We start from the raw sequence: 19,300 nt of genomic DNA, 5'->3' as shown, positions 1-19,300 counted from the left end.
TAGCTTTGAAAGTAGAAGAAAAAATAGAGTTTTCAAACAAAAGCAAAGGCTCAAATTGATGTATAAGAGTGGTGGTCAGCCAAAGGCATGACTCCACAGATTCACAAAGCTTGGAAAATGGTAATTTTATTGGTTGGTGGTACATTGAACACAGCAATCATTACATTTCCTGGAAACTTTGAATCCGCAAGTGTAGGAGCTTTTGATGAAGATAGTCATTAACAGCTGCAGATGCCCCAAGGGGGACGGTGGTTAGCCAGATATAGTTACTTGCCTTTTGTTTCAATCTCATTTTTGCATGAACCGCCCTTCCGGGTTTTCGGCTCATCGAGACGCTCATTCTTGCCTGAGTTGTTTACAATCTCAGCGAGCTTTTCATATTTGTTTTTTTTTTTTTTTTTTTTTTGTCCCTTATTTTTGCCTGGACCGCCCTTTCGGGTTTTCGATCCACCGGGAAGCGCATTTTTGCCTAGGCCGCCCTTTCGGGTTTTCGACCTACCACGCTGTTCTTTTCATATTTCTAGGCAAAGTATTTCTTGACTATATCAGCGTTCACTGGATTTGGAAGTACTACACCATCCATGTGTGTAAGGATTAAAGCACCACCGGAGAAGGCCTTCTTGACAACATAAGGACCTTCATAGTTAGGCGTCCACTTGCCCCTTGGGTCGGGTTGCTGGCTTATCCTCCTTTTCAATACAAGTTCCCCTACCTTGAATTCTCGAGGATGAACTTTCTTATCAAAGGCAGTCTTCATTCTTGCTTGATATGACTGTCCGCGAGCCATGGCATCCATACGTTTTTCCTCAATCAAATTCAACTGATCATACCGGCTTTGGCACCATTCAGCCTCAGATAACTTTGCTTCCATGATCACACGGAGGGATGGGATCTCCACTTCCAAAGGAAGAACTGCTTCCATACCATATACAAGAGAGAAAGGGGTTGCCCCGGTTGAACTGCGCACTGTAGTACGGTAACCATGCAGAGCATAGGGTAACATCTCGTGCCAGTCCTTGTAAGTGGTTACCATCTTCTGGACAATTCTCTTGATATTCTTGTTGGCGGCCTCAACTGCACCATTCATCTGAGGTCTATAAGGAGAAGAGTTATGATGCTCAATTTTGAATTCTTCACAAAGAGCTTGCACCACATTGTTGTTCAGGTTGGTACCATTGTCGGTAATAATCTTGCTGGGAACACCATATCGACAGATGATGTTATTCTTGATGAACTTAGCTACCACTTGCTTGGTCACATTGGTATAAGATGCTGCTTCAACCCATTTGGTAAAGTAGTCAATTGCCACTAAGATGAAACGATGACCATTTGAAGCTTTCGGTTCAATTCTTCCAATCATGTCGATGCCCCACATTGAGAAAGGCCATGGGGATGACATAACACTGAGAGCGTGCGGAGGCACATGAATCTTATCAGCATAGATTTGACATTTGTGGCATTTTCTGGCGTACTGGTAGCAATCATGCTCCATGGCCATCCAGTAGTAACCTGCTCGTAACAACTTCCTTGACATAGTATGCCCTGTAGCATGGGTCCCGAAGGTACCGTCATGTACATCATGCATTAACTGCTCTGCTTCATGTTCATCAACACATCTTAACAATACCATGTCATAGTTTCTCTTGTACAGAATATCTCCATCTAACAGGAATCTACTGGCCAATCTTCTCAAGGTCTTCTTGTCTTGTTTGGAAGCACCCGGCGGATACTCACGGCTTAGCAAGAACTGTTTGATGTCGTAGTACCAGGGTCTATAGCCAACCACATTTTCACCAGCCTGATCGATCACATCCCCAATAGCAAACACATGCGAAGGTCTTTCAAGGCGTTGCACTTTAATTATTGGCACATCATTCCAATGGTTTACTCGAAACATGGAGGATAGAGTAGCAAGAGCATCAGCCATTTGGTTCTCATCACGAGGAATATGGTGCAGCTCAACCTTTGTAAAATATGTCAGCAAACGTCTCGCATAATCACGATAAGGAATCAAATTAGCATGGTGTGTCTCCCATTCACCCTTTATCTGATTGATGACGAGCGCAGAATCTCCATAGATGTCGAGGTGCTTGATTCTCATGTCAATTGCTTCCTCGATCCCAAAGATACATGCTTCATACTCAGCCATATTGTTGGTACATTCGAACAGAATTCGGGCGGTAAAGGGAATGTGATGCCCTTGCGGGGATACAATGACTGCCCCAATTCCTTTGCCATAAGCATTGACAGCACCATCAAAGACTAAACCCCACTTGCTATTGGGATCTGGACCTTCATTAATCAACGGTTCGTCGCAGTCTTTGGATTTCAAATACATGATCTCTTCATCAGGGAAGTCGAATTCAATTGGTTGATAGTCATCAAGAGGTTGATAAGCAAGATGATCTGCAAGAATGCTACCTTTGATTGCCTTTTGAGTTTTGAACACAATATCATATTCAGACAAAAGCATCTGCCAGCGTGCAATCTTTCCAGTAACAGCAGCTTTCTCAAAGATATACTTGATCGGATCCATTCTGGATATCAACCAAGTTGTATGATTCACCAAATAATGACGCAGGCGTTTGGCAGCCCAAGCTAAAGCACAACAAGTCTTCTCAAGCATTGTATACCGAGTTTCACAATCGGTGAACTTCTTGCTTAGATAGTAGATAGCATGCTCTTTCTTTCCAGTTTCATCTTGTTGACCAAGCACGCATCCCATGGATTCATCAAACACTGCCAAATACATAATCAAAGGCCTTCCTTCCACGGGTGGGACAAGGATAGGTGGTTCCAGCAGGTAATTCTTGATGCTATCAAAAGCTTCTTGGCATTCATCATTCCATACAACAGGCTGGTTCTTTCTAAGTAGCTTGAAGATCGGCCCGCAGGTTGCAGTCATATGAGATATGAATCGGGAGATGTAATTCAAACGTCCCAAGAAACCTCTGACTTGCTTCTCTGTCTGTGGAGCTGGCATTTCTCGGATGGCCCGGACTTTATCAAGGTCGACTTCAATGCCCTTTTGGCTGACAATGAAGCCTAATAACTTTCCGGACCTGACACCGAATGTACATTTGTTGGGATTCAATCGCAGCTTGTATTTTCTCAACCTTTCGAACATCTTTGTTAAATATTCAACATGCTGCTCCTCATCTGCTGACTTCACAATCATGTCATCCACATATACCTCAACTTCTTTGTGAATCATGTCATGAAACAGAGTAGTCATTCCCCTTTGATAGGTAGCACCAGCATTAATTAGACCGAATGGCATCACTTTGTAGCAGAAAGTACCCCATGGAGTGATAAAAGATGTCTTTTCTCTATCTTCAGGAGACATTTTGATCTGATTATAACCAGAAAAACCGTCCATGAAGGAGAACACCTTAGATTGAGCAGTATTATCAACAAGCACATCAATATGAGGTAATGGAAAGTTGTCTTTTGGGCTGGCTTTGTTCAGGTCTCTGAAGTCAACACACATCCGGACTTTACCATCCTTCTTTGGCACGGGCACAATATTGGCAACCCATTCGGGATACTCAACTGTCATGAGGAAACCCGCGTCAATCTGCTTTTGAACTTCATTCTTGATCTTGAGAGCCATATCAGGATGAGTCCTTCTCAATTTCTGCCTGACGGGAGGACATTCAGGCTTGGTAGGGATCCGATGCTCCACGATCATAGGGTCTAAACCTGGCATATCTTCATAGGACCATGCAAAAATATCCGGATATTCCCGGAGGAGTTGGATGATCTTCTGTTTAACCCCTTCCTCTAGAGTAGCACCAATCTTGATTTCTCGCTTGTTTTCCTCGGTACCTATGTTGATAAGCTCAATCTCTTCCTGGTGAGGCTGAATGGCTTTCTTTTCTTGCTCAAGTAACCGAGTAATCTCATATGGTATATCATCACCTTCCTCATCTTCGGCTTCATACACAGGGAAATCAAAATTTGGAGGAACCGTAGGATTACTGTGTTCAACGGGTTTATTATGGTTCAACCTGCATATAATGATTGGATGATTTTAGAAAGAGTTTTTTTTTTCATGCAGATTTTTGAAATTAATAAGAAAATACAGACGTTTTGGTTTTTTTCTGGCATTACCATTGTTTCCAAGGGAAAAAGCACTAAAAAAAAAGTAGTCGTGGAAGAAACGACAAAATTTTATTAATCAACGGCAATGCCGAAACAAACATGCCCTTACAGAAAATATCACTCTCGCTTTGGGCAGAGCGAGAGGATTGTTATTTTGAAAACAAAGCATTAAAGCAACAAGACACATTACTCAGAAACATGCATGATTGAAGGAACGTCAATGGCATCCCAATTTGTCGTAATGCCTCCTGGTGTAACAAATGCAGGCCTGAGACCAGATCCAGTGGCTTCTTCAGAGATAGCATTAACAAACCCTGCACTGTGGAAGACTCCCGAGGAAACCCTTGATGACGGGGAGAACCCGAGACCTTCTTTACGCTTGTTCTCACAGAGCTGTATCACCTTGCCCCAGCCGGCAGTCTGACCTTCTTGGATGGCTCTCCGAGCATCCTTCAATGAAGCCATAGCAGCCCCAGCTTCCTTAGACTCTGCACCTTCAATGGTCAAACCCTGGAAAGCAGTCCCTTCAGCAGACCCTGCTTCAATACAAGAAAAAGAAGACAACTGGCTGACTAAGTACGCTTCTTCACCATGGATTGTAACGAGTTTTCCATTCTTCACAAATTTCAACTTCTGATGTAAGGTGGAAGTAACCGCACCTGCATCGTGTATCCACGGTCTTCCCAGCAGGCAACTGTAGGATGCATTAATGTCCATCACTTGGAAGGTAACCGAGAAATTCTCAGGGCCAATGGTTATCGGCAAGTCTATCTCCCCCAGCACATTCTTTCGAGATCCGTCAAAAGCTTTAACCAAGAAAGTACTTCTCCTCAACGGGGTCCCACGGTAGCTCAACTGATCTAGAGTTGTCTTGGGCATTACATTGAGAGAGGAACCGGTATCCACCAACACATTCGATATCATGTCTGATTTGCAATTCACCGAGATGTGTAAAGCCAGATTGTGACTCTTTCCCGCTTCCGGCAACTCTTCTTCACTAAACCAGAGATTGTTACAAGCAGTAATATTTCCCACTATACCACCGAAACGATCTACCGTAACTTCGTGGTCAACATAAGCCTGCTCCAGCACTTTCAACAAGGTATTCCTGTGAGCCTCGGAGCTCAAGAGTAATGACAAGACAGATATCTTCGAAGGAGTCTGCAGCAATTGATCAACGATCTTGTAGTCGCTCCTCTTTATTATTCTCAGAATCTCATCTAAATTTGAATCCTCTATAGATTTGCCAGGCTGGTTCACATCTGTAGCAATGGGTGAGACAACGGTTGGGGTTGCTTCTTCAACTGGTGGAATGGTCGGTGTAGCTACCTTCTTCTGAAATAACGGCGGACGAACCTTCCCGCTTCTTAGCGCTGCAGAAGTCCCTTCGGCAATATTGCTTACTGTGGCAAACGAGGCTAGAGGCACCTCTACTCCATTTTCTATCATAGTAGCATTGTATTTGTATGGCACTGCCTTGTCCGAAACATAAGGAATTGGTCCTGGCAACCTTATCACCAAAGGCTCAGCATTCTTCTTCAAAGGTGTACTCTTGACAGGCGGATCGTGAAAAACCGGCACAATCACGCAAACATCACTGACAGTCAGAAGATTATCATTCATCAAGCTTTGGATGTCTTCTTGAACAGTATAACAACCCAAAGGATCACGGAGACATCCCAGACACTTGGCATGATCATGATTGAACAGAGAAGCTTTGCACAGCTTGATGTGTAGAGGTACCAGAGGAGTTGCGACGTTGCGGACATCAAGTCTCGGAGCTTCTTCACACACTTCGATCATATTCACAGCGGCATGATTTGGAAGAGGATTGTCGAGGACGTGTGGGACATTATTCTCAAAAGTCAGCTTCCCTTGATCGATGAGCTTCTTCACGATATACTTCAAAGCATAACACCCCTCGACATCATGACCCAGGGCACCTTGATGAAAGTCGCATTTGAGATCAGACCTGAACCTTGGAGGCAACGGATCAGGTGGGGGCTTACCCTGTCTAGTTGTACAATGCCCTCTCTGGAGTAAAGTTGGAAGCAACTCAGCATATAACATCGGTATCGGAGGGAAAGTAGGCCTAGCTTGCTGATTTTGTTGTTGTTGTTGAACCGGCATCTGTTGTTTCATCTGTTGGGCAATTGCATTGACGGGCACTTGAGGCTGGCCCGGCGGCAAAGGGTACTGATGATAAAACGGTGGGAAGAACGGATGCTGAGAATACGGCATATATGGGTATGACGGAGGCATTTGAGCTGCATTGATAGGAGCAACAGTAGCCATTGATTGACCGGCTCCAGCTGACACCATCCCCACTTCCGTTTCTTTCTTCTTGTGGTGTCCATTACCGTACCTTTTCGATGCACTCGTAGAAGATTCAGCTTTCTCAAACACAATGATTCCATCCCTGACTGCTTCCTCAAGACGGGTTCCCATAGTGACCATCTCCGAAAAGTTGTTCGGGGCAGCGATGATCATCCTCTCAACATAATCTTTTTTCAACGTTTTTAAGAACGTCTGGGTCATTTCTTCCTCATCTAAAGCAGGAGTGATACGGGCAGCCGCCCCTCTCCACCTTTGCGCATATTCACGGAAACTTTCCTCCTTCTTCTGAGATAGGGACCTGAGAAACTCCCTATTTGGCCTCAGTCGAGTGTTAAACCCATAATGGCTCTTGAAATCGGTGGCTAACTCATCAAAGGTATGGATGTCATTCTTACTCAAACTAGTATACCACTCTGCGGCATCCTCCATCAGACTATCCTGAAAACAGTGGATCATAAGGGAATCATTGTCTTTGTAATTGCCCATCTTCCGGACGTATTTGATGATGTGATTTTGAGGACAAGTTAGCCCGTTGTACCGGTCGAAGTCCGGAATCTTGAACTTTTTAGGGACATCCACTTTTGACACTAAGCAAAGGTCTTGAGTTTTGACAGAGTCTGCATTCCCTCGATTGGCCTGGATCTCGTGACGGAGTTCTTTAGCAAGTTCCTCCATCATCTCTTCCATAGTCTTGGTTACGGGGATGCTTCTGTGCTGTGTGTTGATGTTAATACCTTGAGGCAGAGTGTGTACCAGAGGCTCAGTGACAGCTACTGTTGTTTGTGGCAAAGTAGCAATGATGGAGGCGGCATTTGTTGCAGGGATCAGAACATTGTTAGCAGTGCCCGAGGTGCTTGCTGTAGCAACGGGAGTGAAGAACGGTGGAAGCCCATACGGAAACCCCACTGGCATAGTAAAGCGATTGTCTGCAGAAGTGGTAGGGAGCACGCTTGTAGTTACTGGTGCAGCTGTGGTTGTAGGGATAGCTGTAGCTGATTGCTCTTGAGCAGCTAGTAGAGCAGTCATGACGTCATTAGCTTTAGCCAATTCCTCCTTTAGAGAGGCTAACTCGGTGCGAAGCTGAGCGTTCTCTTCTTCCATAGCCCTTTTCTTTCTTCTGTATTCTCTGGTTCGATCAATTCTATCTGGTTCGTAAACTCTCTGAGCACGAGCCACTTTTCACACTGCGGCAGAGGAACCAGGAGATAGTGAGCACTTGGAAGCCTTTGTGACCAATGCATGATGCATATGATGCATGATATGCAAATGCGAATGCAAAAGACTTATTTTTTTTCATCGAAGGATTTTAAAACAAATTAGAAATCTTGCAAATAAACAAAATTACACAACATTTTCAACAAGGTAAACAAATAGAGCTCTCAAGCATAGGAAGTAGTCGGAAGATCATCGGACTCGGAATCTGAATCACAGTATCTGTCAAAGAAATCTCGTCGTCCTCGAGCTCTCTTGGAATCCCTCATAAGCAGCCCGTCTTTCTCTTCCAATTCCCTCCGGGCTTTAGCTAGTTCTTTCTTCAACATCAGATTCTCATGAGTCTTCTGCTCATCTCTACCATCCAAAGTCATGATTAGATTCTCAGCTTGATTGTACCGAGCTTTCCACACTTGCTTCTCACGACTCTCCATAGCTAGATGCTCCTGATACATATCCTGAGTCGCGGGGAGCAAAGGTAGAGGCATAGATGGGGTAGATGAAGACACATATCTCATAGCTGGATAAGGCATACCAATCTCCTCAGCTCGATCTATCACCCACTGAGTATAGGCCTCATGAGCGACACCGGATCTCACACCTAGATGCTTCACACTCTTCCTTCGAACCTTGGACCAAGCGTCTATGAAAGCTTTCCTTTGTCCGGTGGGAGCATTCATGTAGAAGAAGAACTCTGGAGATGTGGCAAGATTGATGGGCTTCGACTTCATAGGGAAACCAAACTGTCTCATAGCAAGCTCGGGGTTGTAGTTGATTCCTCCACGGGTACCAAGAAGAGGTACATTGAGAAAGTCTCCGCAACCCATAATGATTTCCTTCACTTGAGCGGCAGGAGTGAGCCAGACGACCTCATTAGGAGTGAGGGCCATAATCCGCTGCGAGTAGGACCAGTTCTCCGAGTTGTCATGGAAGGAACTCGGAAGGTGCGAAATACACCACCTATACAAAAGAGATGTGCAGCAAAGAATATACCCACGGCCCTTGAGAGTCCTGTCATGAATGGCGTGGTAGGTATCCGCTAGCAAAGTAGGAACCGGGTTCTTGGAATGAAAGATCTCGATAGCATTCATGTCCACGAAGTTGTCGAGGTTCGGAAAGAGGATGAGCCCGTAGATAAGCAAAGCAAGAATAGCCTCGAGTGTATCCTGACGAGTAGTACCGAGATTAGCCTGATCAAGAAGATACTTCGAAGTGAAACCCCGGATGTGAGACTTGGTAATAAGATGGTCGGAGACGTCGGAAGTCTTGAGGTAGAGATCCTTAGCAATAACCAGAGGAGTAAGAGGAGTCCCGGGACCGGTGAAAGGCGTCTTCTCGGCTACAGGTAAACCCATTAGATTGGAGTAAGCCTCGAGAGTAGGAACCAACTGGAAGTCCGGGAAAGTGAAGCAACGGAAGCTCGGATCATAAAATTGCACTAGAGTGTGCACTAGCTTCTCGTCCACATCGGTTCGGAGCAAAGTAAGCAATCCCCCATACCGGAGTCGGAACCCTGTTTGACTCTTGACCTTGAGTGCCAACTCTCTCAAACTAACCGAATCCACTTCCTTGAACTTGTAGCACTTAGTCTTCTTCATACCTGTGATTATTTACAAAAATTTCCATTTGTTTAAACCCTTCGATGAATGCATGAAAAATGTTTATGCATGAATGCATGTATGCATGATTGTGTTGTTTTAGTTACAAAGGACAAGGTGGGTTGAGATTCAAAGTAACGGATGGACACGGCGTCCGGTGAACTAAGGCTTTGGATAGTAGTAACCAAGTTTCTAACACAGTTCCCAAACTGCAACCTCTCTCACATATATCATGGTAGTACAGAACGACACCCGTTCCATGATTATTTGTGAGAAGGTCTAGTTTGAGTGTAGTATCGCGTGACGACTAAAGTTTGAGACAACACTCAATTTAGCCACCGCACTACGTCCTAAAAAGGCTAGGATGGGTTTGGTAACTATGGTTCATAGCTTCGTCGAACAATTGAAAGTGAAGTGCCTAAGCATGACAACACACGCCGACAATATCACCTTCAAAATGCCTCAGCTATGTGAGATTGATCGCATAATCCAATACACGAGGCAACCCCCGGATCGAATTGTCGATTATATCTCTACCTAAACATAAGTTCACTCAGCCCGGGTATAGGACTTTTGATATTCTCACCCCACACGTCAAATGAAAATAAACAAGTATTCACATATGTAAGCAATAAAACAAAGCGTAAATATAAACTAAGGAAAACTAGGCGCGACCCGCTAAAAAGAATCCCCAGTGAAGTCGCCATTTCTGTTATCATGGTTTTTGGGTGCCAAGCCATTAATTGGACTTGTACCTTTCGACCGTTGATATCTCTCTTTTTTCTTGGGAAGGGTAAAAGGAGAAAAACCCTTAAAAAGTTCTAGATTCGGGGGTCGTTTTCGCTACGGGAAGGTGTTAGGCACCCGGAGCGATTATGGTACTCCATAAGAGCCGCTCTCCTAAGTTTATTTCTACGCTTTAGTTTTATTGCTTATTCGTAAAAAAGAAAGTGTGATTAGTTAAGAATGGGGGGTGAGAAGAAGTAGAATTTGATTTTTTATTTCGGCTTGGATGAGTTTTGACTCATTGCCTACGTACCGTTTTACGGGATCAAAACCGGCGTAGTTCTTGCTCAAAGATGGTTTTTGTTTTTATTGGTTGATTTTAAGTTTGAAAAGAGATTTTGAAGAATAGAGATGAGAGGCCTCAAGGGCATTAGATTTAGCAAAAAGTGAGGTTTGATTAGTGATTGAAAAGAAAGTCTAAATGATTAAGATGAATTGAATTTTTCTTAAGAAAAAAGAAAGGAAAAAATGAAGTGTTGACTTCATATTTATTATGAAAATTTTTGAAGTGAAGTTCAATTGTTTTTTCTTTAAAAAAAATGGATTTTCTCTAAGTGTTTAAAACCTAAACGCTTATTTAACCATACAATCCTATGCATACATCTAAGGTGAGTGTGTGCGTGTCGGTGCGTCATAGTGTCCATAGTCCATATTACAAAAATTACCTAAATACATTCTATGGCCTCTTTGCCAAGCTACAAACCAATGGTAAAATATTACATTACCGAATGAATTACAATTTGTAAAAAAAAGAAAACTAAACTAATGGAGACAATAGTGAAGATAATGAAGTGCTATGAAGTGATCAACATGAAAGGAAATGTTAGTAGAAAATGATAAAAAAAGAATATGGCATAAAGCGATAGAAGAAAGTATGGCATAAGACGGTAAAGTGACGATGAAAATAAGCCGGAAACATGTGATGAATAATGCGCATGATGCAAGAATAAAACTCAACACATCAAAACAGTGACATATGCATAGCAAACAGTAGCAAAATTCACATGGAATAGTATGCAAATCAAACATGACGAGCACGAACATTATGCACATGAAGTAACGGGTAGAAATGCGAGAGAAATGACTTAAAATAGTAAAAACCCTTGACAAAACAACACTAAAATTTTTATCAACTTTTCCAAGTAAAATACCACTGAAAATTATCAAGAAAAATAGTAAAATGATATAGTAAATTTCTTGGAATTTATTGATAAAAATTAACATGAACAGAGGGTGCAAACAGTAGGCAAGTATGGTGCAAGTAGCAAAAAAAGCAAAAAACGTATGGAAACCTAGGCCCAAACCCAAAGCCCAAAGTCAAAACACAGGAAAGCGCAGGGACCGTTGGATTGATCCAGGAGATGGAACCCTAGATCCAACGGTCTAGATTAAAGGGAACGAACCAGAGCTGGACCGGTCCGGTTCAGCTGCTTATAAAAGGATTACAGGACCGGTCCAGTCCATTTTTCCTTCTCCTCTCTCTCTCTAACCCTAAACCTAGTGAGAGAAGCTCTCACCTCTCTCCTCTCCTCCGGTTGTCTTCTCCGGTGAGCTTTACTGCTCCGGTGTGGTGGCTTGCCGGCCCAACAGGGCGGCGCCGCCGCACCGGAGGCGAGAAACTCCACCGTTTTCAAAATTTTTTACAGATTAAGACATCCTTTTTTGTCCTAAACAAGAATATGGCGTTAGATTTTGCATGCAAGGTCTGAATCGTTGTAGATCTGAGGTTTTATGTCACGGTTTTGAAACTCTTTTTTTCTTTGAAACTTTCTTGGATCAAATCCTCTTTTATCCTTCTTGATCTGTAACGATTCCCTTGCGTTGATGCTTTTTGAAAAGAGAAAAGCGAGATTTACGTGTTTACGGTTACGGTTACGGTTTGTGATTCTGGAAAAATTTCGATATGCTTGCGTGATTTTTCAGGTTTAACTATGATTTTATTTTGAAAACAAGGTTCTGAGTTTTACCTGATGTTTGTGATGGATATTCTGTTGAGTTTCTCCGGGAAACTTGATTCTGTGCTTTCTGTGTTGTTGATTCTTGGCTTTGACACTGAAAATAAATCAGTGATTCTTCGTCTGCTTCACCGGTCCAGATTCTGCAGATTCTGCTTCTTTCCTTTTTCTTTCTCTTCACTGCTTCCTCGTGATCAGTGCTTGAGTTCGTCGCGTTTCAGTGATGAACTCGCACTTTGAATTGCGAGGAAATTGGTTCTGTGATGATGATTCCGTATTGAATCTCTGAGAATCAATGAGTAATCAAAGAAACTTTGTTGAATTCTGTTGAATTTGGTGTTTTTGTGTTGATTCGGTGGAAATCAATGGTGAATTGAGGTGGTTAGGGTTTCTGCCATTGATGAATCTTTGAAGCTTTTTGTGTTGATTCTGTTTTGATCTAACAGAAAAGAGAGAGAAAGTTTTGATCTGTTTTTGGTGAAGTGGCGTGTGATGAATGGATCTCCTGAAAAAAAGCTGACACTGTTTCCCTTTTATAAGCTGCCATGTGTGCATTGGAACCAATAGGAAGCTGACATCTGGACTTGGAGAGAAAAAAAATGGCACGGTTTTGAAAGAAAAAAGAAATTTGGACCTTTTTGCAAAAAATAAGAATTTTAAGGACTAAACTGCAAAATTAAAAAAAACTTGAAATGAAATAAAAGAACAGTTTGGACAAAAATGCAATTTTGGGACCTCAATTGAGGGACCAAAATGCAATAAAATAAAATTTGAATAAAAAACGTAATTTGACCAAACGTAAAGTGAAACTAAAATTAAAATCAACAAAAGGACTAAAACGAACCAACGGCCTAAATGAGGTACTTCAAAGTAACCTCCCCATGCCAAAATTTTGTGTGAAATGACCAAAATGCCCCTAGGGCTAAAACGACCTAAACAGAATCAAATCAACTCGACACTGACTCAGATGTAAGTTTGAAATGAAATTAGCACGGTTTACTGATGGAATGAAAAAACAATCTGAAAAGACTCAGAGACAGTCACAAGGATGAAAATGGGTCCCACTGCAGGAAATGACCAAAATACCCTTCTGTATGACTTTTTGCAAATTTTGGAATAAACTGTGGAAAAAGTAATATAATGATTCAGAGACACTTTTGAGTGACTTACAAGACAAGTAAAGACATTTCGAAAGGTTTTATGCAAGAAAAACATAGGTAAAATTGTGATTGAAAATACTGCGAGGCAGAGACAATTTGAACTGTGCAGTTGAATTTTGATAATTGACAAAGTTTGAAATGAAATTGGGCCCAGTATTTTTAGGTCCAAAAACAGGGTATAACATAGGGGAATTCTTCAATCCGGTGATGAAGATTCACACGAATCTCTGAGGATTGATGTGAAAATCAATGAATTTGTGTATGAATTTTGTTCTGGAAATCTTAGGGTTCTTGTGTTCTTGGTGATTTCTCTGTGATTTTTTGGTTTGATCTAACTGACAAGAAAGAGAAAGTTTGATTCTGTTTTTGGTGAAGTGGCGTGTGATCATTGCTTCTGATTCTGACTCAATGCTTTTATAGCTGACATGTGTGCATTGGAACCAATAAGAAAAGGACACCTGGACTTGTAAAAAAAAAGGCACGGCTTTGGACTTAGAATTAATTTGGGACCTTTCTGCAAAATTGAAAAATTAAGGGACTAATATGAAAATAAAAAAGGACTAAAATGCAAATTGGAAAAGAAACTGGACCAAAATGCAATAAAAAAATGAAATTGAATAAAACGCAATTTGATCAAACGTAAAGCGAAACAAAAATAAAATTGACAAAACGGACTAAAACGAACCAATGACCTAAATGAGGTACTTCAAAGTAACCTCTCTATGCCAAAATTTCGTGTGAAATGACTAAAATGCCCCTAGGGCTAAAAATGACCTAAACTGACTCAAACAGACTTGACACTGACTCAGACGCAAGTTTGAAATGAATTTTAACAAGGTTTACTGAAAAACAATTTGAAAAGACTCAGAGACAGCCACAAGGATGAAAATGGGTCCCACTGCAGGAAATGACCAAAATACCCTTCTGTATGACTTTTTGCAAATTTTGAAATAAACTGTAGAAAAAGCAATGCAATGATTCAGAGACACTTTTGAATGACTTACAAGACAAGTAAAGACATTTTGAAAGGTTTTATGCAAGAAAAACATAGGTAAAATTGTGATTGAAAATACTGCGAGGCAGAGACAATTTGAACTATGCAGTTGAAATTTAATAATTGACAAGGTTTGAAATGAAATTGGGCCCAGTATTTTTAGGTCCAAAAACAGGGTGTAACAACACAGATCAGGAAATGAAATTGGCAAAGAAAATGATGATCGTGGCTTTGTGGTGTATACAAACAAATCCCGAGGATCGTCCTTCAATGGAAAAAGTTTTGGAGATGCTTGAAGAAGAAGATGGGGACTTGCAAATTCCTAATAAGCCTTACTTTTGTCCACAAGATCCACCAGTAGAGGATGTTGGAGATAATAGTAGTAGCAACTCATGGACTTCCTATGGTACATCAGTTAGTGATCCCAAGGGACCAACCTAATCTCTTTTTGGTTCTTGGTTGAAGTACATTTAATATTGTTGGTACCAAGCATTAATATAAGTAGCAGTTTTTATGTGTGTGTGTGTGTGTGTGAATGTTTGTTAATAGAATAAATGAGTATTTTCTTTGGTTGATTATCATGGGATAGTAACAGATATTATGGTATCGGATCTATGGGTATCGTTGTTGTAACATATTATTATGTATCAAGAATGCTTTTGAAATTTGGTGAAAACTCATTTGTTCAATAATATATGGTATAACTAGATATAGAAACACATTTGTCTTGATCTACCAATGGTCCGTTGATCTTGAAGCTAGATTAGAACTACACCCAATTACTCCAAAAATATGCATTAGACAACACTTTTAATGTGATGTGTGTTCCTTCTATGTTAAAGCATAAGGCATCGCTTTTTACATTAGTTGATATAATTCAAAGTTAGTTTTGTTGTTAGTTGAATAACTAACCGTTTGTTAGGTAACTAGAGTTGCTAGTTACCTTTTGAGCTTTTACCTCATTATAATTCATATGCTCGCTTTCTCTCTCTTATGAGTATGATTTATAACCCTCTCATCCCATGATTCTTCACATGTTAGCAGAGGGATATCCAAGGAATGAACACGACGCTTCTGATGAAAATTTCAGTTCTGATTCTGCCACGGATCATGATATCATGGAGAAAAGCGATTCTGAAGTCTTTGGCAGTTTTGTTTATAATAAAAATATTGTAATTATTTTCTTTTTTTTTTATATCAAAGTTTAATTAATGTATTCCTCAATTTCTTTGGCGAATAGATTTTACAAAGAACACATCCATCTATTTGGCATCTGGGAAAAATAAAATACTGAGAAAATAAACAACGGCCCCTCTAAGGGAAATGTTTCCTAACTTGCATACTAAGAAGAATATAGCATCTGAAGAGGAACTTTCCCCTATAAAGAAGTGCGCGTTCTTTATAAAAAGAAAAAAGATCTTATCTTATTATTTGTAGGAAGAATTTAACTCTAATTTGAATACTTTATAGATGGAAAATTCTCAAGCACTATTTGCAGAGCATGAAGTCACAAAGTGATTCCAAGGGAGTTGAGCTCAAAAGGCATAATGCACTCAGTATTTCTGTTTCTGTTTTAGTGATTACTAGCAACTGCAAGAAATCCATACAAACAACATATACATTGTTGTTCAAATATTTTATATATAAGCTACAGTTATACACAATATGTACGAATTTATGTGTGGGAGTGAGAGAAAGCAGGCTGATTATGGTTCAAAAGCTATTTATAAATCAGACAAAAGCTGATTCTGGCACATATTTTACAATTGTAAGTCAATCTAACTCTTGAATTACATCCAACTCTTGAGTTAGTTGTCTAGTAATTTTAGCTCCGCCATTTCTCCTAGGTTGTCTAGATTGAGAAGCAAAAGGATTTGGAGGTATTGGAGTTTTGTCGACATCTCCCTCCAACATCTGAACCACCATTTGCATTGTTGGTCGATGCATAGCATGCCACTGAATGCACCATAATCCCACAATGGCCATTTTCCTTGCAATTTTTTCATCCCCTTCATCGTCAACCTGTATTCTCATTTCCTCTTGATCATCTATAAGATTATAAATCCACTCCGGATAGTAAACATGACTACTGTTTTCCTCTAAGTCCTCTGTTATCTTCTTCCCTCCTATTGTTTCAAGCAACATCATTCCATAACTATAAACATCTGATTTGTAAGACACATTTCCAAAGTTCCTTGAGAAAACTTCTGGAGCAATGTAGCCCAAAGTTCCTCTAGCTGCTGTCATTGACACTATGCTTTGGTCCCTTGAACATAATTTAGCTAGACCAAAGTCAGATATCTTTGGAATAAAGTTATGGTCAAGTAACACATTTTGTGGTTTGATATCGAAATGGACGATGCGTTGGTCACAACCTTGATGAAGATACTCAACTCCTTTAGCTATACCTAAAGCAATTTCATGCAACTTTTTCCAACCAAGGAAGTTTTTCTTGTTTTCTGGTGAATTAATGAACTTCTGGAGCGAACCATTTGGTAAAAATTCATAAATAAGAGCTCTTTTAAATCCATCAGCACAGAAACCGACCAATCTAACAATATTAACATGATGGATTCTACCCATTGTACCAACTTCATTGAGGAAATCTTGCCCGTTTCCTTGTGAAACATTTAGTATCTTCACAGCAACAATGATTTCTTTTGAAATGCTTCCTCTATATACAGTTCCATAGGCACCTTGTCCTAACTTGTCGCCAAAATTATTTGTGATTCTTTTAATTTCTTCATATGAGTATCTTGTGGGCTTAAGAGCTCTATAATCTTCTAAAAACTTTTCTATAATGGCTTGTTTTTCTTTCTTTTGTATGTAAGAGTCATAAATATGGTAGATTGCACCAGTCAACAAGACAAAAAATAACGAACCTAAAATTGATCCTGCATTTATGAAAATTAATTTAAGAAAAATGATAATTTTCATATAGATTAAAATTAAAATAAAGCAAACTTAAACTTAAAAGCTGACCTGTGTTGACTAGGGTAGTTGAAGAACCTACAAAGTCATACTTGCAAGCCTTAGTTTATGTCGGAAAACAATATAGTTAAGGACCTATGATGTATTTTAACCTAAATAATAATATTTTAGACTATTCTTAAGGATTTTTTTTATCAAATACTCTAAATCATTTGCATTTTCTTCAGCTAAACCTCGTCATTGGATTAATCCAAGATATAATACTATTATTGTCGGAAAAAATATATAATGCTATTGACCATTAGGTTAATCTAACCATTGAGATTTGACCGGAGAGTTTGAAGTTGTAGAAGATCCAAGTCATTCTAATATAAATTTTGAAAAACTATGTTGTTAAATTGCTCAGCTTCTCTTTAAAATTCCATAATCTTGATTCAATGTTAAAGAACTACGACTTGTTCAATTTGTTTTACTAAGTTTGAAGATTGAATATATAATTAAATTGAACAAAGAATAGAATTGTCTTCAAATTAATACAAATAGCTAGCAAGGTAAATTACCTTTATTGTTGTTTTTGGCAAAACAATATACTTCCTTGTTGGTACTATTACTAGTAGTATTCTTCCAGTCACATCTTTTTCCTTCTGATTCACAGTGTTTACAATTAGGCTCAGACCACTTCAAACGAAGAAAATTTTTCTTTGGAATAGTTCCGGAATATGAAGGGCCCATTACTGAAACATTATACATTTTGGTGCAAAACGTGAGAGGAAAGAATTTGATAGGTTCATAAGCAGGGATAGCGTATGTTTGAGAGGTTGAAGTGCTTAGACACGGAACCAAATAGGAATCCATATCATCATCTCTAATCAAAAGTGAACAATTAAAAAAGTGATAGCTATCAACTTTATCGTAGAAGTACCGTGTATCGGATACTTGCTTGAAATGAGAAGATGAAAGATTAAGGTTGTGGAACTGTATGTATAGGCAACCTTGTGGATCGGATAGTTCAATAGTTTGGTTTGTGTAGTCGATGTTCTTGACCTTGAGTTTCACTTTATGAGGGAGTTCAATCATAGTTTCCTTATTTGATGAACAAAATAAATCAAAACCTGGATAGCCGCAGAAAGATGGATTTGGATTGTGGTTTTTGATTTGAAAAGGAAATTTGATAACTTGATTTCCACATGTTAAATCTTCTGGACAGTTATTTTCTGTGGGCGTGGCTGTTGTTGTTCCAACAACAATGTAAAACATGAACAACAAGAATGCCATAACATAATTAGTGTTCTTGACTTGACTCTTGAGAAAGAGAGAACTCTGTGTCTGTTTATAAGACTTTTTCAAATTAAATATGACTACAACGCTTTCCTAGTAAACAACCCAACTTGATTAATTAACACCATAATTGATTAAAGTCAACAGCGCAATTACAACCTAGTTTCCCTCACATTGTAAAATAATAAATTCGTAGGCTGTCAAGGTTGAGTGAAATCAACATTGTAAGCCGAAGACTTTAGAGGAACTCCAATGCACAATGCTAAAATGTTAAGAAGAATTTATTAACAGTTTCTATAGAGAAAATGAGTGACATGTTGGGGGTATCATCAAAATCCTGATTATAAATTTACGGGTAATTACTCGAACTCATGCCCATACCTAACAATGCGGATATTTATACCCGCCTACCGTGGGTATTTTTTAACGTGAATCCATTGGTTTTGGGTCCAAATGTGACGCAGTAGGAAGCGTAGGCTAGCAAGTGCTAAACCTAGATTAAAAAGATATAAGTTTGTAAGTGACAAACTTGTGAAAATAAGGTTTCGGAATCCACTATAAATTGAGAAAACTCTCTAAAATACTATTGAATGAAGGTGACAACTAGGGTATTCATGGAAGAATGGTGGGTAATTTACCCCAACCAATACACATTAGCCACATAAGCACATATTCATGAACTATCTTGACCCCACCAATAAATTGTTCATATTCATTGGTTGGTGGGTAAATTACCCACCATTTTTCAAAGGTAATTTAGAAAAAACCTTGAAGGAATAAAAGTTGTCTCTTAGGCTACAATTGTTAAGCTTAAATAGAGAAATAACAAAACTCTGGGTTGAAAATAACAAACTGAAACAAAAACAGAAAATTACTAAATTTTAGCCAAAATAAAAATACTATAAAATTACTAAGGAAACCCTCCTACAACAGTCTCCTCCACTT

At 39.8% G+C, this 19,300-nt stretch overlaps 2 protein-coding genes across 2 annotated transcripts in view; one reads left to right on the top strand and one right to left on the bottom strand.

The window, feature by feature from the left end:
• The window catches only part of LOC120577945 (rust resistance kinase Lr10), a 37,915-nt gene extending 23,328 nt beyond the window's left edge, over window positions 1–14,587 (top strand). Inside the window, exon 2 of the mRNA XM_039830040.1 lies at window positions 14,337–14,587. Coding sequence (XP_039685974.1) covers window positions 14,337–14,587 — 251 coding nt within the window. The remainder of the gene's footprint in view (window positions 1–14,336) is intronic.
• Window positions 14,588–15,746: 1,159 nt separating this feature from the next.
• On the bottom strand, window positions 15,747–18,416 carry LOC11433879 (rust resistance kinase Lr10). The gene is made up of 3 exons (XM_003589582.4): window positions 17,638–18,416; window positions 17,129–17,155; window positions 15,747–17,040 (listed from the first exon to the last, which is right to left on the bottom strand). Exons 1-3 carry the CDS (start codon window positions 18,350–18,352, stop codon window positions 15,920–15,922), a joined length of 1,863 nt encoding a protein of 620 aa, XP_003589630.2. The 5' UTR covers window positions 18,353–18,416; the 3' UTR covers window positions 15,747–15,919.
• Between the last annotated feature and the right edge of the window lie 884 nt (window positions 18,417–19,300).

The sequence above is a fragment of the Medicago truncatula genome, chromosome 1 (assembly GCF_003473485.1).
Source record: "Medicago truncatula cultivar Jemalong A17 chromosome 1, MtrunA17r5.0-ANR, whole genome shotgun sequence".
In the NCBI taxonomy this organism is placed as follows: domain Eukaryota; kingdom Viridiplantae; phylum Streptophyta; class Magnoliopsida; order Fabales; family Fabaceae; genus Medicago; species Medicago truncatula.
Note: the sequence above shows the minus strand (reverse complement) of the source record. Positions and strands in the feature narration are given on the sequence as shown.